At 39.3% G+C, this 22,382-nt stretch overlaps 1 protein-coding gene across 3 annotated transcripts in view; it reads right to left on the minus strand.

Moving 5' to 3' along the window:
- Nucleotides 1-2,008: 2,008 nt before the first annotated feature.
- Nucleotides 2,009-22,382, minus strand: part of paxip1.S (PAX interacting protein 1 S homeolog) — a 36,448-nt gene continuing 16,074 nt past the window's right edge. For 2 of the 3 annotated variants that reach the window (XM_018269019.2, XM_018269017.2), the window contains 13 exons: nucleotides 21,195-21,290; nucleotides 19,706-19,843; nucleotides 19,470-19,591; nucleotides 18,287-18,471; nucleotides 15,791-15,834; nucleotides 14,740-14,801; nucleotides 12,205-12,307; nucleotides 10,535-10,703; nucleotides 7,463-7,563; nucleotides 6,271-6,405; nucleotides 5,252-5,327; nucleotides 5,102-5,162; nucleotides 2,009-2,384 (listed from right to left, as the gene is read on the minus strand). In XM_018269019.2, the coding sequence (XP_018124508.1) occupies nucleotides 2,369-2,384; nucleotides 5,102-5,162; nucleotides 5,252-5,327; nucleotides 6,271-6,405; nucleotides 7,463-7,563; nucleotides 10,535-10,703; nucleotides 12,205-12,307; nucleotides 14,740-14,801; nucleotides 15,791-15,834; nucleotides 18,287-18,471; nucleotides 19,470-19,591; nucleotides 19,706-19,843; nucleotides 21,195-21,290 (1,308 nt within the window). In that variant the 3' untranslated portion in view covers nucleotides 2,009-2,368. The remainder of the gene's footprint in view (nucleotides 2,385-5,101; nucleotides 5,163-5,251; nucleotides 5,328-6,270; nucleotides 6,406-7,462; nucleotides 7,564-10,534; nucleotides 10,704-12,204; nucleotides 12,308-14,739; nucleotides 14,802-15,790; nucleotides 15,835-18,286; nucleotides 18,472-19,469; nucleotides 19,592-19,705; nucleotides 19,844-21,194; nucleotides 21,291-22,382) is intronic. The other variant, XM_018269018.2, reaches the window with a different exon arrangement.

Below are 22,382 nucleotides of genomic sequence, written 5' to 3' on the forward strand. Positions count from 1 at the left end.
AGTATAAGCCGAGTTTTTCAGCCCCCAAAATATGCTGAAAAACTCTACCTCGGCTTATACTCGGGTCAAGCGCAAAAAGCGCGTCCAGGAATAGTCGCCGGCGTCCAGGAATAGTCGCCGGCGTCCAAAAACGAGACGCCGGCACCTCCAATGGGAGCAGAAACCCTCAGTTTTTGGATTGAAACTTACCAGAAGCTGCTGCATTTCTCACCCTAGGCTTATACTCGAGTCAATAAGCTTTCCCAGTTTTTGGAGGTAAAATTAGGTACCTCGGCTTATACTCGGGACGGCTTACATGGTATATACGGTAAACTATTTTGATCAGATTTTGTGGGCTGATCTTGCCTTGCAACAGCACAAGGATTTGAACATTCCTACAAAATCCGATCCCCCTATAGCTAGAATGGAAAGTCGGATGGTGTCGTTTATTCATGCATCTACAATGGAAAGTCAATGTACTTCAATGGGGGGAAAAAAGTCGGCCAAACCCCATCACATTTTATCTCATCAGATGAAGATGCAGCATCCAATAGACGTGTCATGTTGGATGGAAAAAAGATTACATGTAGTTTAAACATCAGATTTTCTGCATCAGTCCCATTATATTTTGACCCATGAAACTGCATCCCATTTGTAGGATCCTACCTTATCTCCCGTGGAGTTTAGCTCTGACATTCCCATCACAAATCAATGCAGCCCATGACAAAATGAAATACATAGAATAACTATCCAATCAGGTGCAGGCATCCCGGTTTCAGAAATATTCGGAAGCTTAAAGGGGAACTATCGCGAAAACGTAAATTTACTATAAACTTAAGCCAACTGAAATAAGAAAGTTTCTAAATACAATCAATCAATACAATTAATATTCTGCATAGTTTCTGAAATGATCGAGTTTATGTTCACTATCCCTCTCAGCATCTGTTTCTCTTCATTTTGCAGCAGTTGGGTGTCAGATATTCATTGACAGTTAGGGGCCCATTCACTAAGTTCAAGAGAAGGAAGAGAGGAAAAATAGTTCAGATTTCGAATGTTTTTTTTGGCTACTTCGACCATCGAATTGGCTACTTCGACTACGACCTTCGAATCGAACTAAAAATCGTTTGAATATTTGACCATTCAATAATCAAAGTACCGTCTCTTTAAAAATTTCTTCGACCCCCTAGTTCGCCACCTAAAACCTACCGAGGCCAATGTTAGCCTATGGGGAAGGTCCCCATAGGCTTGCTAACAATTTTCTGATCGAAGTATAATCCTTCGATCGATGGATTAAAATCCTTTGAATCGTTCGATTTGAAGGATTTAATCATTCGATCGAACAATTATTCCTTCGATCGTACAAATTGCGCAAAATCCTTCGAATTCGATATTCGAAGTATTTTAATTAACCCTCGATATTCGACCCTTGATACATCTGCCCCTTAGATCCAATATATCTTATAGGGGGGCTTCCTTTCCAAGCAGATGTATTAGCGCTCATTGAAATAACTGATTCCAGAACAAAAAAAATCTAACAAAATAACTGCCCTTTGCACAAATCCTGCATGTAGAGAGACATGATGTCTGGTGGATTTTAATAAAGGGCAGTTATTTTTATAGATGTTGTTTGTACTGGAATCAGTTATTTCAATGAGCGCTAATAAATCTGCTTGGAAAGGAAGCCCCCCTATAAGATATATTGGATCTAACTGTCAGTGAATATCTGACACTGCTGCATGAAGACAGAATGAAGAGACACAGATTCTGAGAGAGGGATAGTCAAGATAAACATGATTATTTCAGAAACCATGCAGAATTTTTAATGGATTGTATTTAGAAAGTGTATTATTTCAGTATGATGATGCGTATATTAAATGTTCACGTTTATGATAGTTCCCCTTTAAACACACAAGCAAAAAAGAAAATTGAGAAAAACTTAAGCCAGGAACAACCAAAGTACATTTATTTTCAACTTTGGAAAACCTCAATATATAGAAAAAATAATAATTTTGGAATAAGCTATACAAAATAATTACAAAATGTTTATTCTTTTAGTTTCAATAAACAAATTGAGTTTTCCCCCCACAAGAAATACTTTTAAGTAACATTATTTTACATGTACATAAAAAAAAAAAATGGAGAGAAAAAAAATCAAACCTCACAAAGGCTCTTTAAACCATATTATGAACATACTATGATACAGAACATAACAAGTTATGTTTCATTTAAACAAAGTACACATCCCAAGAACAGATGCACATCATTTTTCTTCTCTGCCTACATCCAAATATCCATTGAGGTGAATGGATTCAGAAACACGGGGTCGACAAGAAAAATTTTAATGTTCCTCTCACCACACAGCTGTGATGCAGGGAGAATGCATATCGGATCAGGTGAACTTATATGTGAGAAAGTTATGGAAATACTAAAACGAGCTCAGAACAGCAGGCGGTTGGAGCTAATAAAGCACATGTATTTCCCCCGCCCACACACAAAATGTAATCATTAAACAGCTTCTTTAAAAACGTTAAAGTTTTTTTTTTTTTTTTTTAAAATCGCTAAGTCTTTATTTAGAAACAACATACCGAATCTTCAGAAAAGGCGACAGGGCGACAATCCATTGCGCATCGCTCAATTTCTCCTCCCTGGCTATCTCCTATAAGAAAAACAGGGAGAAATCGAGTGCTGCACGATCGCCTTTTCTAAGAGGAGCGCAAGTGGAGGTTCAGTAAGTTGTTTCTAAATAAAGACTTTGCAATTTTAAAGTTTAATTTGTGTTGATGGTTTTTTTAGTAGTGTACAAAAAAATGTGATGTTGCTGATCCTTTAAATACCTGCCAATCTGTCTTGTAAAAGGTTTATAGTAAGGGTTCAGTATGCACTTAATGACATAGGATTCCTCAGTCTCCTCCCTTGGGAATTTGCTTTGCCCGCCAGTCTAGCAGCCAATGATAGCATTGCTTTCTCCCATAGAAACCCTACTGGGTGGAAGAGTATACTTGGAAAATGTAATGGCGCCAGCAGGGATATATGCAGTAAAAATGATGTGTTTCAGGTGGGGGAGATGTATCCAACTTATATACATGGTAGGAGAATGTAGGCCTTACATATCCTTTAGGAGAACTTAACCACCCACTAATAAAAACCCCTACCCAGTACCCTACATAGTCCCACTTCCCTGCTCCCCCCCCCGCAGAGGTGATAACACCCTTTAAGTGTCCGTAATCCTTTACTCGTCTATAGGTGCAGAGTAAGTGCAACGGAGCTCATGGGTGCCATCTTCTGACTTATGTATTCTTCAGGAAGTGAGCACCGTATTGGTGCATGTGCAGTTGGAGCAGTCTTTTGGTTCGTAGCAACAGTGCATGTGCCAAAAGTGATGGAAATTGCCGAACGGAAGGAAGACAACGCGAAGAATACAGAAGAGCCGGAAGATGGAGCCCACAAGCTCCGCTGCACTTACTCTGAACCTAAAGGGGAGTAAAGGATTACGGGCACGTATAGGTCTTATCACCTATGCGGGAGAGAGCAGGGAGGGGGGACTATGTAGAGTACTGGGTGGGGGGTTGAGTTCTCCTTTAAGAGAAGGGGAATGGGGCAGCTAAAGGAATTCTGTATGCAGCCAAAAAGTGTTTGACAGGATAGATCTTAGCTTAGTTTCTCAACAGCTGCCTAGAGCACACCGAGCATGTGCAGTGTCACTGACATTTCTAACAAAATTCAAGAACGGTGACCTACGTGACAACTTCGAAGGCCTGGATCATAGAAATTCTGAAACTTTAGGCTGGTGAACCAAGTTCAGTATATTGAAAAATATGGCATCTCGCCATATTTGCTTACAGGGTTTTGTTCACCTTTAAATATGTCTCATATTAAACTACTCAGATTAGTGAATTGATCACTCGGACATTTCTTAAATGAGAGGAAAGCTGAATACCAGGACAATGTATGCATTAAAGAGTTGTAGTAGCTTCAAGCTGGATGCTTTATCTTAATTATCTTAATAATGATTTCTTTCTTTAATCTGCTTCCTGCTTCACTCTCTTGTAGGAGGAACTCTCACTGTGTTCATGGAATCATAGAAACCCACGAAAAACAGCAAGGAGACCCGTTTTTGGGTCCCTGCTGTAGACAAAAAACGTACAAGTCTGCTCCAAGTCAGTGGGCTGGGGTAGAACGTTTTTCACGCTCTTGGACACTTATTCCTAGTTGGAGAAATTCCTGGTCATTTTTTGCAATTGTAAGAATTAAAGGGATACTGTCATGGGAATTTTTTTTTTTTTCAAAATGAATCAGTTAATAGTGCTGCTCCAGCAAAATTCTGCACTGAAATCCATTTCTCAAATGAGCAAACAGATTTTTTTATATTCAATTTTGAAATCTGACATGGGGCTAGACATATTGTCAATTTCCCAGCTGCCCCAAATCATGTGACTTGTGCTCTGATAAACTTCAATCACTCTTTACTGCTGTACTGCAAGTTGGAGTGATATTACCCCCTCCCTTTCCCCCCCAATAGCCAAACAAAAGAACAATGGGAAGGTAACCAGATAACAGCTCCATAACACAAGATAACAACTGCCTGGTAGATCTAAGAACAACACTCAATAGTGAAAACCCATGTCCCACTGAGACACATTCAGTTACATTGAGAAGGAAAAACAGCAGCCTGCCAGAAAGCATTTCTCTCCTATAGTGCAGGCACAAGTCACATGACCAGGGGCGGCTGGGGAATTGACAAAATGTCAAGCCCCATGTCAGATTTCAAAATTGAATATAAAAAAATCTGTTTGCTCTTTTGAGAAATAGATTTCAGTGCAGAATTCTGCTGGAGTAGCACTATTAACGGATTTGTTTAAAAAAAAAATTCCCATGAGAGTATCCCTTTAATGATTAATGCAAGGACATTTCCTGACACCTCAATTATTTGCCACTGGTGATGCAAAAATATATATATATTTTTTTTTAAGATCACGGCTAAATATGACCCCTCCCCCATATGATTAAAGCCAAATGCAGGAAGGGCTAGTATTTGTCTGAACTGAATCCTGGCTATTTCATATTCACAGCATACGGATGAACAAAATATGCTTTAATGCCACTTTATATTCTCAAAGGATATGATTCATAATCCAATGCTTGTGTAAGAACTCCCGTCAAAACAAATTCTGCATTGTGCACATCTGGAAGGGAGAGACATAATGATAAAGTGTAAGTAGAAGAGTAGCTGAAACCAATGAAGCATCCCTTCCACGCATATGATCATCCTTACCGATGCTGCCAGCAAAGTATTCTCGGCACAGATGAAGATCATTTTCGCAAGATATTAAAATGATCTCGGCTAATCGCTAACGGAAAGATAAATGAAAGGAAATGTTGTTAAACCACTACAAAAACAAACGGTATTAAGGGTTCAAGCTATACTCTAATATATACCGGTACCCGCCAAATATATCATCAGCCTATCAATTCAGAGCGATGGCAAATTTCAGCAAAGAAATGTGAAAGTATGCATTTTCATTCTGAGATCAGCCCATCTGTGTACCGACAGACTGATATTGTGTCACTATATAATATATGTAACCTAGTAACAAGCAAAAATTAAGCTCCAAATAGGAGAAAAAAAGTGGTAAAAAGGGACTGCTCTGAAAGCTCGAACACTTTCCAGAAATTATCCTTATAAAATTTAAAAAAAAGAACTATCATGAACATGAAATATAAGCTTCAGCATACTGAAATAAGAAGTTTTCTATATATAATCAATTTAAATAAATATTAGGGATGCACCGAATTCACTATTTTGGATTCGGCCGAACCCCCGAATCCATCGCGAAAGATTTGGCCGAATACCAACCCTAATTTGCATATGCAAATTAGGGGTGGGATGGGGAAACTTTTTTTACTTCCTTGTTTTGTGACAAAAAGTAACAGAATTTCCCTGATCGCCCCTAATTTACATATGCAAATTAGGATTCGGATTGGCCGGGCAGAAGGATTCGTGGCATCCTGGATTCAGTGCATCCCTAAGATATATAAGATATATTGAATCAAACTGTCAAATCTCTGACACCCAACTCCTGCATTACGAGAGAATGAAGAGAAGATAAACTTGATTATTTCAGGAACAGTAGAGAATTTTTAAATGATTACATTTAGAAAACCTCTTATTTCAGTATGCTGAAGCCTATAGTACATTTTCATTTCCGCGATAGGTCCCCATTAAAATACCCAAATTCCAGTAAATACAAAACATTCCAATATTGCACTCAGAAGAGAAATTTGAATACCTACTTTATTTTGCTTATGCTCCATAATTTTCCGAAAAGAAGGCTGCTTCGTTAATATTTTTCCACCAGCACATTCTACAATGGCTTTCATGGTTGAGAGACTTGGACAAATACCAGGGGTGATATAAAAATACTTCCCCTAAAACAAAAATATATTATATTTGTTATATATATTTTACTTTATTTAGAATTGTGCAATGCACCTCTCTCAGCTACATTAAAAACAATAAAACTTCCCCCCCCCATTTCTGGTTTCTGCACCAGCCTGCACTATTATGGCTAATCTATTGGCTAAAAAACTGCTTTGGTAGCTTTGCTTCTCCTTTAAAGGGATACTGTCATGGGAAAACATGTTTTCAAAACACATCAGTTAATAGTGCTACTCCAGTAGAATTCTGTACTGAAACCCATTTTTCAAAAGAGCAAACAGATTTTTTTTTAAAATTCAATTTTGAAATCTAACATGGGGCTAGACATATTGTCATGTGACTTGTGCTATGATAAAATTCAGTCACTCTTTACTGCAAGTTGGAGTGATATCACCTCCCTCACTTTCCCTCCAGCAATCTAACAACAGAACAATGGGAAGGTAACCAGATAGCAGCTCCCTAACACAAGATAACAGCTCCCTGGAAGAACACTTAAAAATAAAAGCCAAGTCCCACTGAGACTGATTCAATTACATTAAGTAGGAAAAATAACAGCTTGCCAGAAAGTAGTTCTATCCTAAAGTGCAGGCACAAGTCACATGACTGGGAACAGCTGGGAAACTGACAACATATCTAACCCCTATGTCAGATTTCAAAATTGAAAATAAAAAACCCTGTTTGCTCTTTTGAGAATTCTGTTTAAGTGCAGAATTCTGCAGGAGTAGCACTATTAACTGATGTGTTTTGAAAAAAAAACATGTTTTCCCATGACAGTATCCCTTTAAGCTAAATTGTAAGAGAAAATAGTATGGTGAAATGGTGAACATTCATTTTTTAAATGTTCACTTTACAGAGATTATTTATTCAGTCTCTGCCCTAGTGACGTTTACTATCAAAGATCCCTGTCACACACTACGGTCAAGTTTATCAGGCGTTTCATTTTTAAATTAACTTTTCGAAAACAAATGATCTCTCTGGAAAGCAGTGGTAATGTCAAGTAGCGGCAATAATGATTTATTTTAGCAGATTTAATTCAGAATAAAATACCTTGAAGAGAGGAGCCATGTGTGCTCTTTTTAACGATTCTTCTAAACTGAAGCAGAACAGCACTTCCGCTTCAGCGTCCCGCAATATGTAATTCTGTTCCTCTTAAATATAAATAAAAATTAAAAAATTAGAAGATCAGTCCAATAAATGTAGTAAGTGTATATAATGGGAACATTTATTTTGCTCGTATGAAAAGGTTTACGTCTCGGCTTGACGTTTTTCCCCTAAGGAGCCTTCACTCTTAGCCGGCAACCAAATGGTGATCAAAAGGAAAAGGTTTAAAGGAGAAGGAAAGGCTAAAATTAAGTAAGCTTTATCAGAAAGGTCTATATAAATACATCAGTAAACCCTCAAAGTAATGCTGCTCTGAGTCCTTCCTGAGACTTCCTGTTTTCAGCTTAAACCCTCTAGGGCACGGCCTTGAGCATGCTCAGTTTGTTCCTCTCTCCCTCTCCCTCCTCCCCTCCCGGCTGTAGTCTGAGCCCAGAGCTATGAGTGAGCAGGGAGAGACTCAGGCAGGAAGTGATGTCACACCAAGCCAACATGGCAGTTGCTATCCCAAACAAACAGAGAACTGCATTCTGCAGAATAAATTATAGTGTTATTGCTTGCACTATTGTGGCTAATCTATTGGCAATAAACTGCTTCAGTAGCTTTCCTTCTTCTTTAAGATGTGACTGGCAATCTTACAGTGGGAATATTTACTTCCAAACATTACATTTTATACAGGAGGAACACCTCCTTAACTTTTCTCATAGCCTTTTGAGACTGGTGAGGATGGCGGTTCAGCCTGGCTTAAAGTGAGATAGGGTGATGCCCTAGATACTCTAAGCTGTGGATGAATAACTGCTCTACTTTGCTGTGAGCGAAAAGGAGCCAAGTAAAAAGGTTGTGCTTGAACTGAAAAAGTGCAACAACCACCGGCCTGAAGGGAAATTTATGCAAATATAATGGCCCTTAAAATGGTTATGGGGGGGGTGGAAAGCCACAAAAGTGGTGATAGAGACAAAATAAAAGTTGGAGATAAAAATGTTGAATTTCACAAACCTCTATATCAACTTTTGTGACTTTGTCTATTAAAGGGCATGTAAAGGCAAGAAAATAAAATCCCATTTTTACTTTCTTTAATGAAAAAGAAACCTTTCTCCAATATACTTTAATTAAAAAATATGTACCGTTTTTATAAGAAACCTGACTGTATGCAGTTAAATTCCCCCTTCGTTTACTGCGGTGGATAGGAATTGTCAGACGGTCCCCAACGGCTCTGCAGGGAAACAATCATACTTATGAACAGCAGGGGGAGCCCCCGCCTTACTTCTTAGCCGTGCAGAACTCAAGCAGCTTTGTTTGTTTCCCTGTGTAGCAGTCAGCAACTGTGTACAGATTTATATTGGATTTTATTTTTGCCTTTACATCCCCTTTACTGTTTCCAACTCCAGCTGCAGGGACAAAGATATTGGAGCCAGATTTAAACAGATAAACTGGCATTCTATTTGGAGGATTATTTTGCTGCAGCCACTGGTTCTGCAGAGTTGGAGAAAGTTTGTATTAAACAATACAAAAACTATAAAATCCACATTAGATTACATGGCAACACAGGACCCAGTGCAGTCTGTATATTCTGATTATTAAACAGCCTTGCTGTATCTGCTTGACTTGTGCCGTTTTGATAATTTAGGACGATCCCTAAGCAGCTCAGATAAATAAATCATTTGTTTAATTAGGCTTCTGGTGCAGTACGTTCATGTTTATGTTTAGTATACAAAATACAGCATTTCAAGCCTTTTTCCATTTAAGACTTTATTTCCCCTTTAAACAGTTTTTAGATTTTGTCTTTCACACATTTTTTTCTGAATTTGTCTTTAGCTCTTACTAAACCTGTCATTCAGCTGTCAGATCGGCATTTCCGGGGGGGGGGAGGGGTTTTATTTAACTTAGGAAAATTATACATCATTTTTTTCAGGATAACCTGGGCTTTCTAAATCTGCCCACATGTTTGTGAAATTCCTTCTTTACCAAGATATAAGGGTTTAAATACAAGAAATGCTATTTTGCATAAAATACGGATTTGTATCGGAAAGATGTTTTATTATCTTAAGTCAAGTGTCTAAGTGCTGCTACAACTTAAAAAATGGCTGGGAGGCTTTACTAACTTGAGATCAGGGGTCCACAACCTTTTTTTTTTTTTAAACCGTGAGCCACGTTCACATATAAAAAGTATTGGGGAGCAACACAAGCATTAACATTTTTCTTGTGGATGCCAAAAAGGGGCTGTGATTGGTTATTTGGTAGCCCCTATGTGGATTGGCAGACTACAGGAGGCTCTGTTTGGAATTACACTTGGTTTTAATACAACCAAAACTTTCCTCCAAGTCAGGAACTCAAAAATAATCTCCTGATTTGAGGCCACTGGGAGCAACATCCAAGGGGTCGGCGAGCAACATGTTGCTCGTGAGCCACTGGTTGGTGATAACTGTTTTAGACAATATTTTCACTCAAATTGCTAATATTCATTAAGATCAAACTAGTAAAATAACGCAAACGTGAGTATAAAATACACTTTTTTTTGTTTAATCAGTGTCTTACTTTTTTTTGTTAATGCGGTTTTTACACCTATAGGGTAAGACAGAAACGTGTGCCCTGACTATAAACTGCAAATCCCTATTAATATGACAATAATTGTCCAATGGGGCACCTACAAGAGGTGTGAAATGAAGATTGGGAGAACCAAAGCAGACAAGATTATTTTAGAATTGATCTGACACATGGGGAGAGTTAAACTGAACTTTACTCCATTGTTAAAATGTTGGGAGAGAATGTGGTTTAAATTTTGCGCCATTTTTGTGTCGTTTGAAAGACAAAGTCTAATATGTCTCTTTCATTAAAAAATTAAAAGTGGTGGTTAGAGTTGGAATTTAGGCGGATTTCTGTTTGTGAATATGGAGTACGTATTTTACACCAGTTTTCCACCACTTTTACTCCAAAAATGGTCTCTCTCCACTATTGTGGATTCTCCCCCTAAGTGTCTTGTTAACTTTGCAAAGTTGGTACCAAATCTACAGTTGTACTTACCAACACATTTTTGGGATTTAAAGCTCTCATCTATCCACTCAGGTGTAACTATGTGCTTTGCCACTGAAATTGCAGTCAAGAACTTTACAGTCCTGGTCACTTTGTTTGCAACCAAGTGAGTGCATTTCTGTGCCGTATCTGCTACTTCTCCACCAAGAATATACAGTTTCTGCGAATGAAGAACACATGCAAATAAATACTTCTCATACAGTGCAAAACTCTACAAAGATACCACACATTCAGGAGACTAACATTTTGAATAAGCTGCAATCTACACAAGGAAATAGGTTGTGTATGCAAAGTACACTTGAATGATAGATGGAATACATCATTAAAGGACATGTAAAGGCAAAAAAATAAAATCCAATTTTTACTTTCTTTAATGAAAAAGAAACCTATCTCCAACATCCTTTAATTAAAAAATGTGTACCGTTTTTATAAGAAACCTGACTGTATACAGTGAAATTCTCCCTTCATTTATTGCGGTGAATAGGAATTGTCAGACGGTCCCTAACTGCTCTGCAGGGAAACAATCATACTTATGAACAGCAGGGGGAGCCCCCGCCTTACTTCCCAGATCTGCAGAACTGAAGCAGCTTTGTTTGTTTCCCTGTAGAGCAGTCGGTGACTGTGTAGAGATTTGTATTGGATTTTATTTTTGCCTTTACAAAAAAAAAATCCACATTAGATTACATGACAACACAGGACCCAGTGCAGTCTGTATATTCTGATTATTAATTAGTCTTGCTGTATCCGCTTCTGGCAGATATTATTTGACTTGTGCTGTTTTGAAAATTTATGGCGATCCCCATGCAGCCCAGACCACACTGAGCATGTGCACAGTCTTGGTCTTGCAAAGATTTTTAACAAAGTTACAAGATGACAGCCCCCTGTGGCCAACTTTGAAAGAATAAATCATTTGTTTAATTAGACTTGTGGTGCAGTATGTTCATGTTTAGTACACAAAATACAGCATTTCTAGCCTTATTCTATTTTAGACTTTACTTCCCCTTTAACACAGAAACACAGTTTACATATATAGAAGTAGTAAAGACTATGAACTCTCCAGCTATATAAACACACGTTTAAAAGGAATTGTTCAGTATAAAAATAAAAAACTGGGTAAATAGATAGGCTGTGCAAAACTGTGCAAAAAAAATACTAATATAGTTAGCCAGAAATGTAATGTATAAAGGCTGGAGTGTCTGGATGTGTAACATAATAGCCAGAACACTACTTCCTGCTTTTCAGCTCTCTTCCACTGATTGGTTAACAGGCAGTAACCAACCAGTGACTTGAGGGGGGGGGGCACATTGGACATAACTGTTGCTTTTGAAACTGAGCTGAACAATTGCAAACTCACTGAACATTTATGTCCCATGTGCCCCCCCCCCCTTATAGTCACTGACTAACTCAGAGTTAGAGAGCTGAAAAGCAGGAAGTAGTGTTCTGGCTATTATGTTACACATCCAGTCACTCCAGCCTTTAAACATTACATTTTTGGTTAACTAACTATATTAGAAACATGTTTTAAATTGCACAGCCTATCTATTTAACCAGTTTTTATTTTTTACACTGAACTGTTCCTTTAATTGACTGTTATTATAATGAGACTATTTTGAGCTTCATCTTCCATCATGACCAGAATCTAAATCTAAAAAAAGAATCACCTTGATATATTGCTGGACCTGCAGTGGATCAAATCCGGTGAACATAACATGAGGTGTCTGATCAGGCGACAACTTCTTAGTTGGAGGTGGTATATCTTCAATCCTGAAAATATATATAGAATTTTTTTTTTTTCGTAATAAAAAGTCAGTCATTCATTCAACCTCACCCTCCTCACCTTGCTCTAAATTAAAATGATGGATTATGGGACTCAAAGCACCTCTGTTTTTCTTGAAGAGTGGTGCAGAGATTCTCTGAAGCAGAGAGACCTTACCCAGAAGCTTAGTTATCAGTTACTGCTTGTTTATATAAACAAGCTGCTGTGTAGCCATGGGGGCAGCCATTCAAGCACAGGATACACAGTAGATAACAGATAAGTACTACTATAGTTTATATAAACAAGCTGCTGTGTAGCCATGGGGCAGCCATTCAAGCACAGGATACACAGTAGATAACAGATAAGTACTACTATAGTTTATATAAACAAGCTGCTGTGTAGCCATGGGGGCAGCCATTCAAGCACAGGATACACAGTAGATAACAGATAAGTACTACTATAGTTTATATAAACAAGCTGCTGTGTAGCCATGGGGCAGCCATTCAAGCACAGGATACACAGTAGATAACAGATAAGTACTACTATAGTTTATATAAACAAGCTGCTGTGTAGCCATGGGGGCAGCCATTCAAGCACAGGATACACAGTAGATAACAGATAAGTACTACTATAGTTTATATAAACAAGCTGTTGTGTAGCCATGGGGCAGCCATTCAAGCACAGGATACACAGTAGATAACAGATAAGTACTACTATAGTTTATATAAACAAGATGCTGTGTAGCCATGGGGGCAGCCATTCAAGCACAGGATACACAGTAGATAACAGATAAGTACTACTATAGTTTATATAAACAAGCTGTTGTGTAGCCATGGGGGCAGCCATTCAAGCACAGGATACACAGTAGATAACAGATAAGTACTACTATAGTTTATATAAACAAGCTGCTGTGTAGCCATGGGGGCAGCCATTCAAGCACAGGATACACAGTAGATAACAGATAAGTACTACTATAGTTTATATAAACAAGCTGCTGTGTAGCCATGGGGGCAGCCATTCAAGCACAGGATACACAGTAGATAACAGATAAGTACTACTATAGTTTATATAAACAAGCTGCTGTGTAGCCATGGGGGCAGCCATTCAAGCACAGGATACACAGTAGATAACAGATAAGTACTACTATAGTTTATATAAACAAGCTGTTGTGTAGCCATGGGGCAGCCATTCAAGCACAGGATACACAGTAGATAACAGATAAGTACTACTATAGTTTATATAAACAAGATGCTGTGTAGCCATGGGGGCAGCCATTCAAGCACAGGATACACAGTAGATAACAGATAAGTACTACTATAGTTTATATAAACAAGCTGTTGTGTAGCCATGGGGGCAGCCATTCAAGCACAGGATACACAGTAGATAACAGATAAGTACTACTATAGTTTATATAAACAAGCTGCTGTGTAGCCATGGGGGCAGCCATTCAAGCACAGGATACACAGTAGATAACAGATAAGTACTACTATAGTTTATATAAACAAGCTGCTGTGTAGCCATGGGGGCAGCCATTCAAGCACAGGATACACAGTAGATAACAGATAAGTACTACTATAGTTTATATAAACAAGCTGCTGTGTAGCCATGGGGGCAGCCATTCAAGCACAGGATACACAGTAGATAACAGATAAGTACTACTATAGTTTATATAAACAAGCTGCTGTGTAGCCATGGGGGCAGCCATTCAAGCACAGGATACACAGTAGATAACAGATAAGTACTACTATAGTTTATATAAACAAGCTGTTGTGTAGCCATGGGGCAGCCATTCAAGCACAGGATACACAGTAGATAACAGATAAGTACTACTATAGTTTATATAAACAAGATGCTGTGTAGCCATGGGGGCAGCCATTCAAGCACAGGATACACAGTAGATAACAGATAAGTACTACTATAGTTTATATAAACAAGCTGTTGTGTAGCCATGGGGGCAGCCATTCAAGCACAGGATACACAGTAGATAACAGATAAGTACTACTATAGTTTATATAAACAAGCTGCTGTGTAGCCATGGGGGCAGCCATTCAAGCACAGGATACACAGTAGATAACAGATAAGTACTACTATAGTTTATATAAACAAGCTGCTGTGCAGCCATTCAAGCTGGAAAAAAGACCCAGGTTAAACAGCAGATAACAGATAAGCCTGGTAAAACACCATTCTATTCTACAGAGTTTATATGCTATGTGACCTCTGCATTTTCTCCTTTTTTATAGCTTGAATGGCTGCCCCCATGGCTACACAGCAGCTTCATATAAACTATAGTATTCTTTATTAAGCAAACATAGAATCTATACTAGTACAGGGCAACAGTACATTATATTGTTACTCATTTTTTACAATTTAATTTGATAATGTTACTGTTCCTCTAAGCTAAGGGAATTAATAAACAGTTTAAGCATTTAACAGTTCCTACCTTGGGCGTTTAGGTTGAACAGCAGGCTCATTTTCCTTCGGCTTTAGAGGCTTTCGAATACTCTAATAATTAAAAAAAAAAAAAAACATCTGTTACAATGCTGTATGCAAAATTTATGCCGACCATACCACAACTGCGGTACGATCTGCTCAAATGTATTTCTGTAATTATTCTGAATGGACAACATGCAACTCTGCAAAAGGCTTGAATGCAAGAACATATACTTTAGAATTAAAGACACACATTTTTAATGATCCAGAATGAAAGAGCCTGACATGTTATTGCCAGTGTGTTACCAATGACCCAATCACACATCAGGCTGCTAATGATAATGTTGAACAGGTAGGAATAAACAATCGGTAGAAAAGTGTCAAGTGTTTACTGCATGGGGCACAGACCCTTAAATGACCCCCTCCCACCCATCAGAGCAAGATATCCCCTTTATAATTAGGAATATGTTCACTATATATCACAAGTAATGTAAAATATATTAGCATAGTGTATCATGTGTCATCTGCAATCATAAGGGTATCCATACACTGAATAGGTCTGAACGCTAATTTCTACACAATTTAAATCCTGTTGGTCGTAAAAAAAAAACAACTTTTCAACTAAACCACATCACATTGTCTCTAAACAAAATGAGAACTAGTAGAAGTAAATCTATACAGGTATGGGACCTGTTATCCAGAATGCTCAGGACCTGGATTTTTCCAGATAACGGATCTTTCCGTAATTTGAATCTCCATACCTTAAATCTACTAGAAAATCATTAAATAAACCCAATAGGCTGGTTTTGATTCCAATAAGGATTAATTATATGTTAGTTGGGATCAAGTACAAGCGACTGTTTTATTATTACAGAGAAAAAGGAAACATTTTTTTAAAAAAAATTTGATTATTTTCTTATAATGGAGTCTATGGGAGACAGCCTTTCCGTAATTTGGAGCATTCTGGATAATGGGTTTCCGGACAATGGACCCCATTGACTGACAGACAAGGGATGTCTTATCAATGAATACAAAAACATCGGGTATTTTGCATCACTTACCGTGAGAAGTTCTGAGGACACTTTCAGCGGCGTTCTCCAAGCATCTATTAACAATATAAGATACCGAATTGCAAATTGCAACACAAAAAAAAAAAATATATAGGACACAGTCTAAACATAAAATGAAAACACCAAAAAATGCAGAAAAATCATTGTGGAGATTTAGCCAAGAACAGGAATGGGAACTGTTATCCAGAATGCTCAGGACCTGGGGTTTCGCGGAAAACCGGTCTTTCCGTAATTTGGATCTTCATACCTTAAAGGAGAAACAAACCCCTAATTAAAAAACCCTACTCCACATGGACCCCCCAGCCTAGCTGCTACCCCGGGCAAATGCCCCTGACTTTTTACTTAACCCTCGGTGCAGATTCAAGGATCGGAGTTCACGGCAGCCATCTTCCAGGTCTTTGTTAATCTTAGAAAGAGACCGGCATAGCGGTGCATGCGCAGTTGGAACAATTTCCCGGCTCGTGACAAAGAAGACACAAAGACCCGGATGATGGCTGCCGTGAAGTCTGGTCCCTGAATCTGCACCAAGGGGTAAGTAAAAAGTTACGGGCATTTATTTGCCCGGGGTAGCAGCTAGGCTGGGGGGGGGAAGAGGGAGGGGGTCCATGTGGGGTAGGGGTTTTTTAATAAGGGGTTTGTTTCTCCTTTAAAGGGATACTGTCATGGGACAAAACACATAAAAACGCATCAGTTAATATTGCTGCTCCAGCAGAATTCTGCACTGAAATCCATTTTTCAAAAGAACGGATTTATTAATATTTAAATCTGACATGGGGCTAGACATATTGTCAGTTTCCCAGCTGCCCCAGTCATGTGACTTCAGTCACTCTTTACTGCGAGTTGGAATGATATCAACCCTTCCCTTTCCCCCCAGAAGCCCATCAGCAGAACAATGGGAAGGTAACCAGATAACAGATCCCTAACACAAGATAACAGCTGCCTGGTAGATCTAAAGACAACACCCAATATTAAAACCCAAGTCCCACTGAGACTGATTCAGTTACATTAAGTAGGAGAAATAAGTCTGCCAGAAAGTAGTTCCATCCTAAAGTGCAGGCACAAGTCACATGACTGGGGGCAGCTGGGAAACTGACAATAGGTCTAGCCCCACGTCAGATTTCCAAATTGAATATAAAAAAATCTGTTTGCTCTTTTGAGAATTGGATTTCAGTTCAGAAGTCTGCTGGACCAGCACTATTAACTGATGCGTTTTGAAAAAAACATGTTTTCCCATGATAGTATCTCTTTAAGTCTACTAGAAAATCATGTAAACATTAAATTAACCCAATAGGCTGGTTCTGCTTCCAATAAGGATTAATTAAATATTAATTTGGATCAAGTACAAGCTACTGTTTTATCATTACAGAGAACAAGGAAAATCAATTTTAAACATCTGGATTATTTGGATAAAATGGAGTCTATGGGAGACCGCATTCCCGTAATTTGGTTTCTGGATAATAGGTTTCTGGATAACGGATCGCATACCTGTATATAAATATTTTAAGGGAAACTTCTTACAGGGTAAAACGCTGAGCTGATGAAGTACATACAAGTGCTAAACACTTCAAAAAAATATATACTGTGGCTATAAATTCCTTTATTCTCATTTATTTTGTGAAATAAGGTTACAATGGATATAATCTTGCAGTGTTGGTTTCTAATATAACCTTTACTGTGGGCTTTGGAGGCATATTTTAGTGTAACAATCAAAGAGCTGCAGCGTCTTACGTTTTAATCATTTCTGCTGGCTGTCACTGAAGTGATTGACAAGAACATAAACTTTGTTTAAAGTGAACAGCGACTACTCGTATCAATGGGCTTGCCTCGTTGGCAATTGACTAGATCAAACAAGAAGAGTGAAAAATTAATATTCTCAAAAAATGGAAAGGCGGCACTCACAATAAAAAAAGATTGGTGGTTTATTGTAGGGATGCACCGAATCCAGGATTTAGTTCGGGATTCGAGCAGGATCGTTCTGCCTGGCCAAACCGAATCCTAATTTGCCTATGCAAATTAGGGACGGAGAGGGAAATCGCGTGACTTTTTGTTACTAAACAAGTAAAAAATGTTTTCCCCTTCCCACCCCTAATTTGCATATGCAAACTAGGATTCGATAAAAAAGATTGGTGGTTTATTGTAGGGATGCACCGAATCCAGGATTCGGTTCGGGATTCGGGCAGGATCATTCTGCCTGGCCGAACCGAATCCTAATTTGCCTATGCAAATTAGGGGCCGAGAGGGAAATCGCGTGACTTTTTGTTACAAAACAAGTAAAAAATGTTTTCCCCTTCCCACCCCTAATTTGCATATGCAAACTAGGATTCGGTATTCGGCCGAATCTTTTGCGAAGTATTCGGGGGTTCGGCCGAATCCAAAATAGTGGATTCGGTGCATCCCTAGTTTATTTTAACAGGTCACAAACCAACATCGCCTGATGCTTTTCGGGAGCAACTCCCTTTATTGACTTTGTATATAAAATGAATTTACCTAGAAGTTTTGTGACCAGATGAGGTGATGGTGCAAGAGGGTCCTGGAGATTAAATACGGTGTATTGGCTGTGCTGAATCTGACGTAATGCCTCAAGGTTTCCAAGAAGAATATCACAAAGCCACAATGCATTCACACATGGTATCCTCCACTCTTTAGCTTTCTCATACTTTAAGCCGCTGGGCCTATCAACAAAAGAAGATGACTATGTTAGTATGGCACCAGGTAACCATTCTGACAAACTGTCATATGAATAAGAACTGTCAGCAACATCTACTGTCATATTGATCAAGCTCTTTTGATTCAGTCTTTGCAATCCAATCAAACATATGAACAAACAGTACATTGTTTTTTTGTCACAATGTCTCACATTTCACAATGTTCTGTACACCTGACGAGAAGCAACCACTGAGCAGCATTTTAATATTAATGGAGAATTAAAGTCTAACTAAAGAATTAGGCTAGAAATGTTGCACATTATGTTTTGGGCTTCTGTACCAGCCCAAGGCAACCACAGCCCTTTAGCAGTAAAGATCTGTGTCTCCAAAGATGCCCCAGTAGCTCCCCATCTTCTTTTCTGCTGATTCACTGCACATGCTCTGTGCTGCTGTCACTTACTGAGCTTAGGGACCCACTCACAATATACAGTACACATAGAATAGAAATGTCACAATATAAGGCTGATTAGTAATTAATACAGATAATTACTACATGGCAGCAAAGAAACCAGTGCAATTAGCATCAAAATTTAATAATCAGCAAACCTGTAGCATCAGCTTATATTACAGCCAGGGAAGGTCATTTTCTGCTGGATAATTAGTGACAAGCCCTAAGCTTCGCTTCTCAACAGCCAATCAGAGCCCACTGAGCATGTGAGTGTCAGACACTTTCCAAGATGGTGACCCCCTGTGACAAGTTTGAAGTCCTGGATCATTGCTGCTATTGACAAGCTGAAACTTTAGCCTCGTGCAATAAGTTTAGTATTCATTTTTTGTGTTTAGTTCTCCTTTAAGGCTAATGGCGTTTTCTCAGCAGACGGAGAGAAGCTGGTGTGCTCCCATCTACTCTGTCATGTCTGCAATGACAGGTATAGACGCTGGATAGCTAAGAAGGGTAAATGTTCTTCAAACACCTTAACTGAGCATCAAAGTGTAAACACAAGGAAAAAAAATGCAATACTTACTCTTTACAAATGAGAACAGTGTTGCTGCGACATAGGTATCCAGTGTACTTGGCGCCTGCTAAGTATGCCATTAGTTTAAGATCATCTCGGTCACTGTCAACAAACCCTGTCACTGAAATAATCTGGAAGTATTAAAAAAAAAATGTCAATGACAGGAAGATTAAGTCTGAAAGGAGCATAAAATGTCATTAATTCCACAGTTAATAGCAATAGACTGATGCACGGTGCATTCTTACATGCGGAGAGCAGGGCTTCCCTCCTGGAGGAAATGCTACAGGGAAATGAAGAGCTCTGTATGGCGGCACCATTTTTTTCTTTTTCAACACGGCATTCAGCCAGTGAGCAGTGATACAACGCTTCCTCTCTTTCAAAGCCTTATCAATAGAAAAAAAAAAGCAGCTATCAATAGGACAGAAGCAGAATTATCCAGTTAAACAAGACCTTTAAATTAACTTTTACTATGACATAGAAAGGGATATTCTGAGACAATTTGCAATTGGTTTTCATTTTTTATTCTTTGTGGTTTTTGAGTGTTTTTTTTTTTTTATTTAGCAGCTCTCTAGTTTGTAATTTCTGCAATGTGGTTGCTAGGGTCCCAATTACCCTAGCAACCATGCATTGACTTGAATAAGGGACTAGGATATGAATAGGAGAGGCCTGAATGTGTGAGAGGGGGTGTGTGTGTGTGTGAGAGGGAGGGAGGGTGTGTGTGTGAGAGGGAGGGAGGGTGTGTTTGTGAGAGAGGGAGTGTGTGTGAGAGAGAGGGAGGGTGTGTGTGTGAGAGAGGGAGGGTGTGTGTGTGTGAGAGAGGGAGGGTGTGTGTGAGTGAGAGAGGGAGGGTGTGTGAGAGGGAGGGTGTGTGAGAGAGAGGGAGGGTGTGTGTGAGAGAGAGGGAGTGTGTGAGAGAGGGAGGGTGTGTGTGTGTGAGAGAGGGAGGGTGCGTGAGAGAGAGAGGGAGGGTGCGTGTGAGAGAGGGAGGGTGCGTGTGTGTGAGAGAGGGAGGGTGTGTGAGAGAGAGAGGGAGGGTGCGTGTGAGAGAGGGTGTGTGTGTGTGAGAGAGGGAGGGTGTGTGAGAGAGAGAGGGAGGGTGCGTGTGAGAGAGGGAGGGTGTGTGTGAGTGAGAGAGGGAGGGTGTGTGAGAGGGAGGGTGTGTGAGAGAGAGGGAGGGTGTGTGTGAGAGAGAGGGAGTGTGTGAGAGAGGGAGGGTGTGTGTGTGTGTGAGAGAGGGAGGGTGTGTGAGAGAGAGAGGGAGGGTGCGTGTGAGAGAGGGAGGATGCGTGTGTGTGAGAGAGGGAGGGTGTGTGAGAGAGAGGGTGCGTGTGTGTGAGAGAGGGAGGGTGTGTGTGTGTGAATGAGAGAGGGAGGGTGTGTGTGTGTGTGTGTGAGAGGGAGGGTGTGTGTGAGTGAGAGAGGGAGGGTGTGTGTGTGTGAGAGAGGGAGGGTGTGTGTGTGTGAGAGAGGGAGTGTGTGTGTGTGTGAGAGAGGGAGTGTGTGTGTGTGAGAGAGGGAGGGTGTGTGTGTGTGAGTGAGAGAGGGAGGGGGTGTGTGTGTGAGGGAGGGAGGGTGTGTGTGTGTGTGAGTGAGTGAGAGAGGGAGGGGGTGTGTGTGTGTGTGTGAGTGAGAGAGGGAGGGGGTGTGTGTGTGTGAGGGAGGGTGTGTGTGTGAGGGAGGGAGGGTGTGTGTGTGTGTGTTGGGAAAACTAAAAGGTTTACAAAGTCATCATACCTGAGCATACATGCTACTGACTTGGCTTTCACACAGAAGATGAGTGCACCTGCTTGAAAGTGTTGCATCCACTGTACCACCATGAGTCTGTATTATCTTTGAACCAAAATGAGAAAAGCACAAACATAAACTGAATTTCCATTGCTAACCAGATATATCAATAGGGATGAAACTGAACCCATGATACTGCTTGGGACTTAGAAACACAAATTCACTGGGGGAGCCAATCATGTGAATTAAAGAAATTGCTCAGTGTAAAAATAAAAAACTGGGTCAATAGATAGGCTGTGCAATTTTTTTTTTTTTAATATAGTAGTCAAAAATGTAATGTATAAAGGCTGGAGTGACTGGATGTGTAACAGAATAGCTGCAACACTACTTCCTGCTTTGCAGCTCTCTTGGTTTCCACTGATTGGTTACCAGGCAGTAACCAATCAGTGACTTGAGGGGGGGCATATGGGTCATAACTGTTGCTTTTGAATCTGAGCTGAATGCTGAGGATCAATTGCAAACTCACTGAGCAGTTATGTCCTATGTAAAGTCACTGAATAACTCAGAGTTAGAGAGCTGAAAAGCAGGAAGTAGTGTTCTGGCTATTATGTTACACATCCAGTCACTCCAGCCTTTATACATTACATTTTTGGCTAACTAACTATATTAGAAACATTATTTATTTTGCACAGCCTATCTATTTACCCAGTATTTATTTTTACACTGAATTGGTCAATTCAGTGAAGTATTTGTCCCTGTGTCTCTTAATAAAATAACATAATTTGGATCGTTATATTGAGCATGTGAGAGTGTAAGACTGAATACTAGGGACACCAGAGAAAGTTAAAATAGTGGCGCTGTGCTACATTTAATAGATTGTAAGCATTTTGGGCAGGGACCTCATCCAAACTGTACTGAAACACCTAGCACTAGCAGATAGTATTTCTTTTCATGCACACTTATTAATAACTACAAGGATTAAGCACAATGGTTATAAAGATCCGGGTAAACTTGTGGGGCTGAATAAGAATAAACTACAATACATTTTTTAAAGGGATTTAGTCATGAATTTTATGGTGGTGTTTTTATTTCTAAATGACTGTTTAAACTGCAAATATTTCACTCTACAATATAAAATTTTACTCCTGAACCAACAAATGTATTTTTTTTTTTATTTATAATATTGGTGTGTAGACG

Source organism: Xenopus laevis, chromosome 6S, assembly GCF_017654675.1.
Source record: "Xenopus laevis strain J_2021 chromosome 6S, Xenopus_laevis_v10.1, whole genome shotgun sequence".
NCBI lineage: Eukaryota > Metazoa > Chordata > Amphibia > Anura > Pipidae > Xenopus > Xenopus laevis.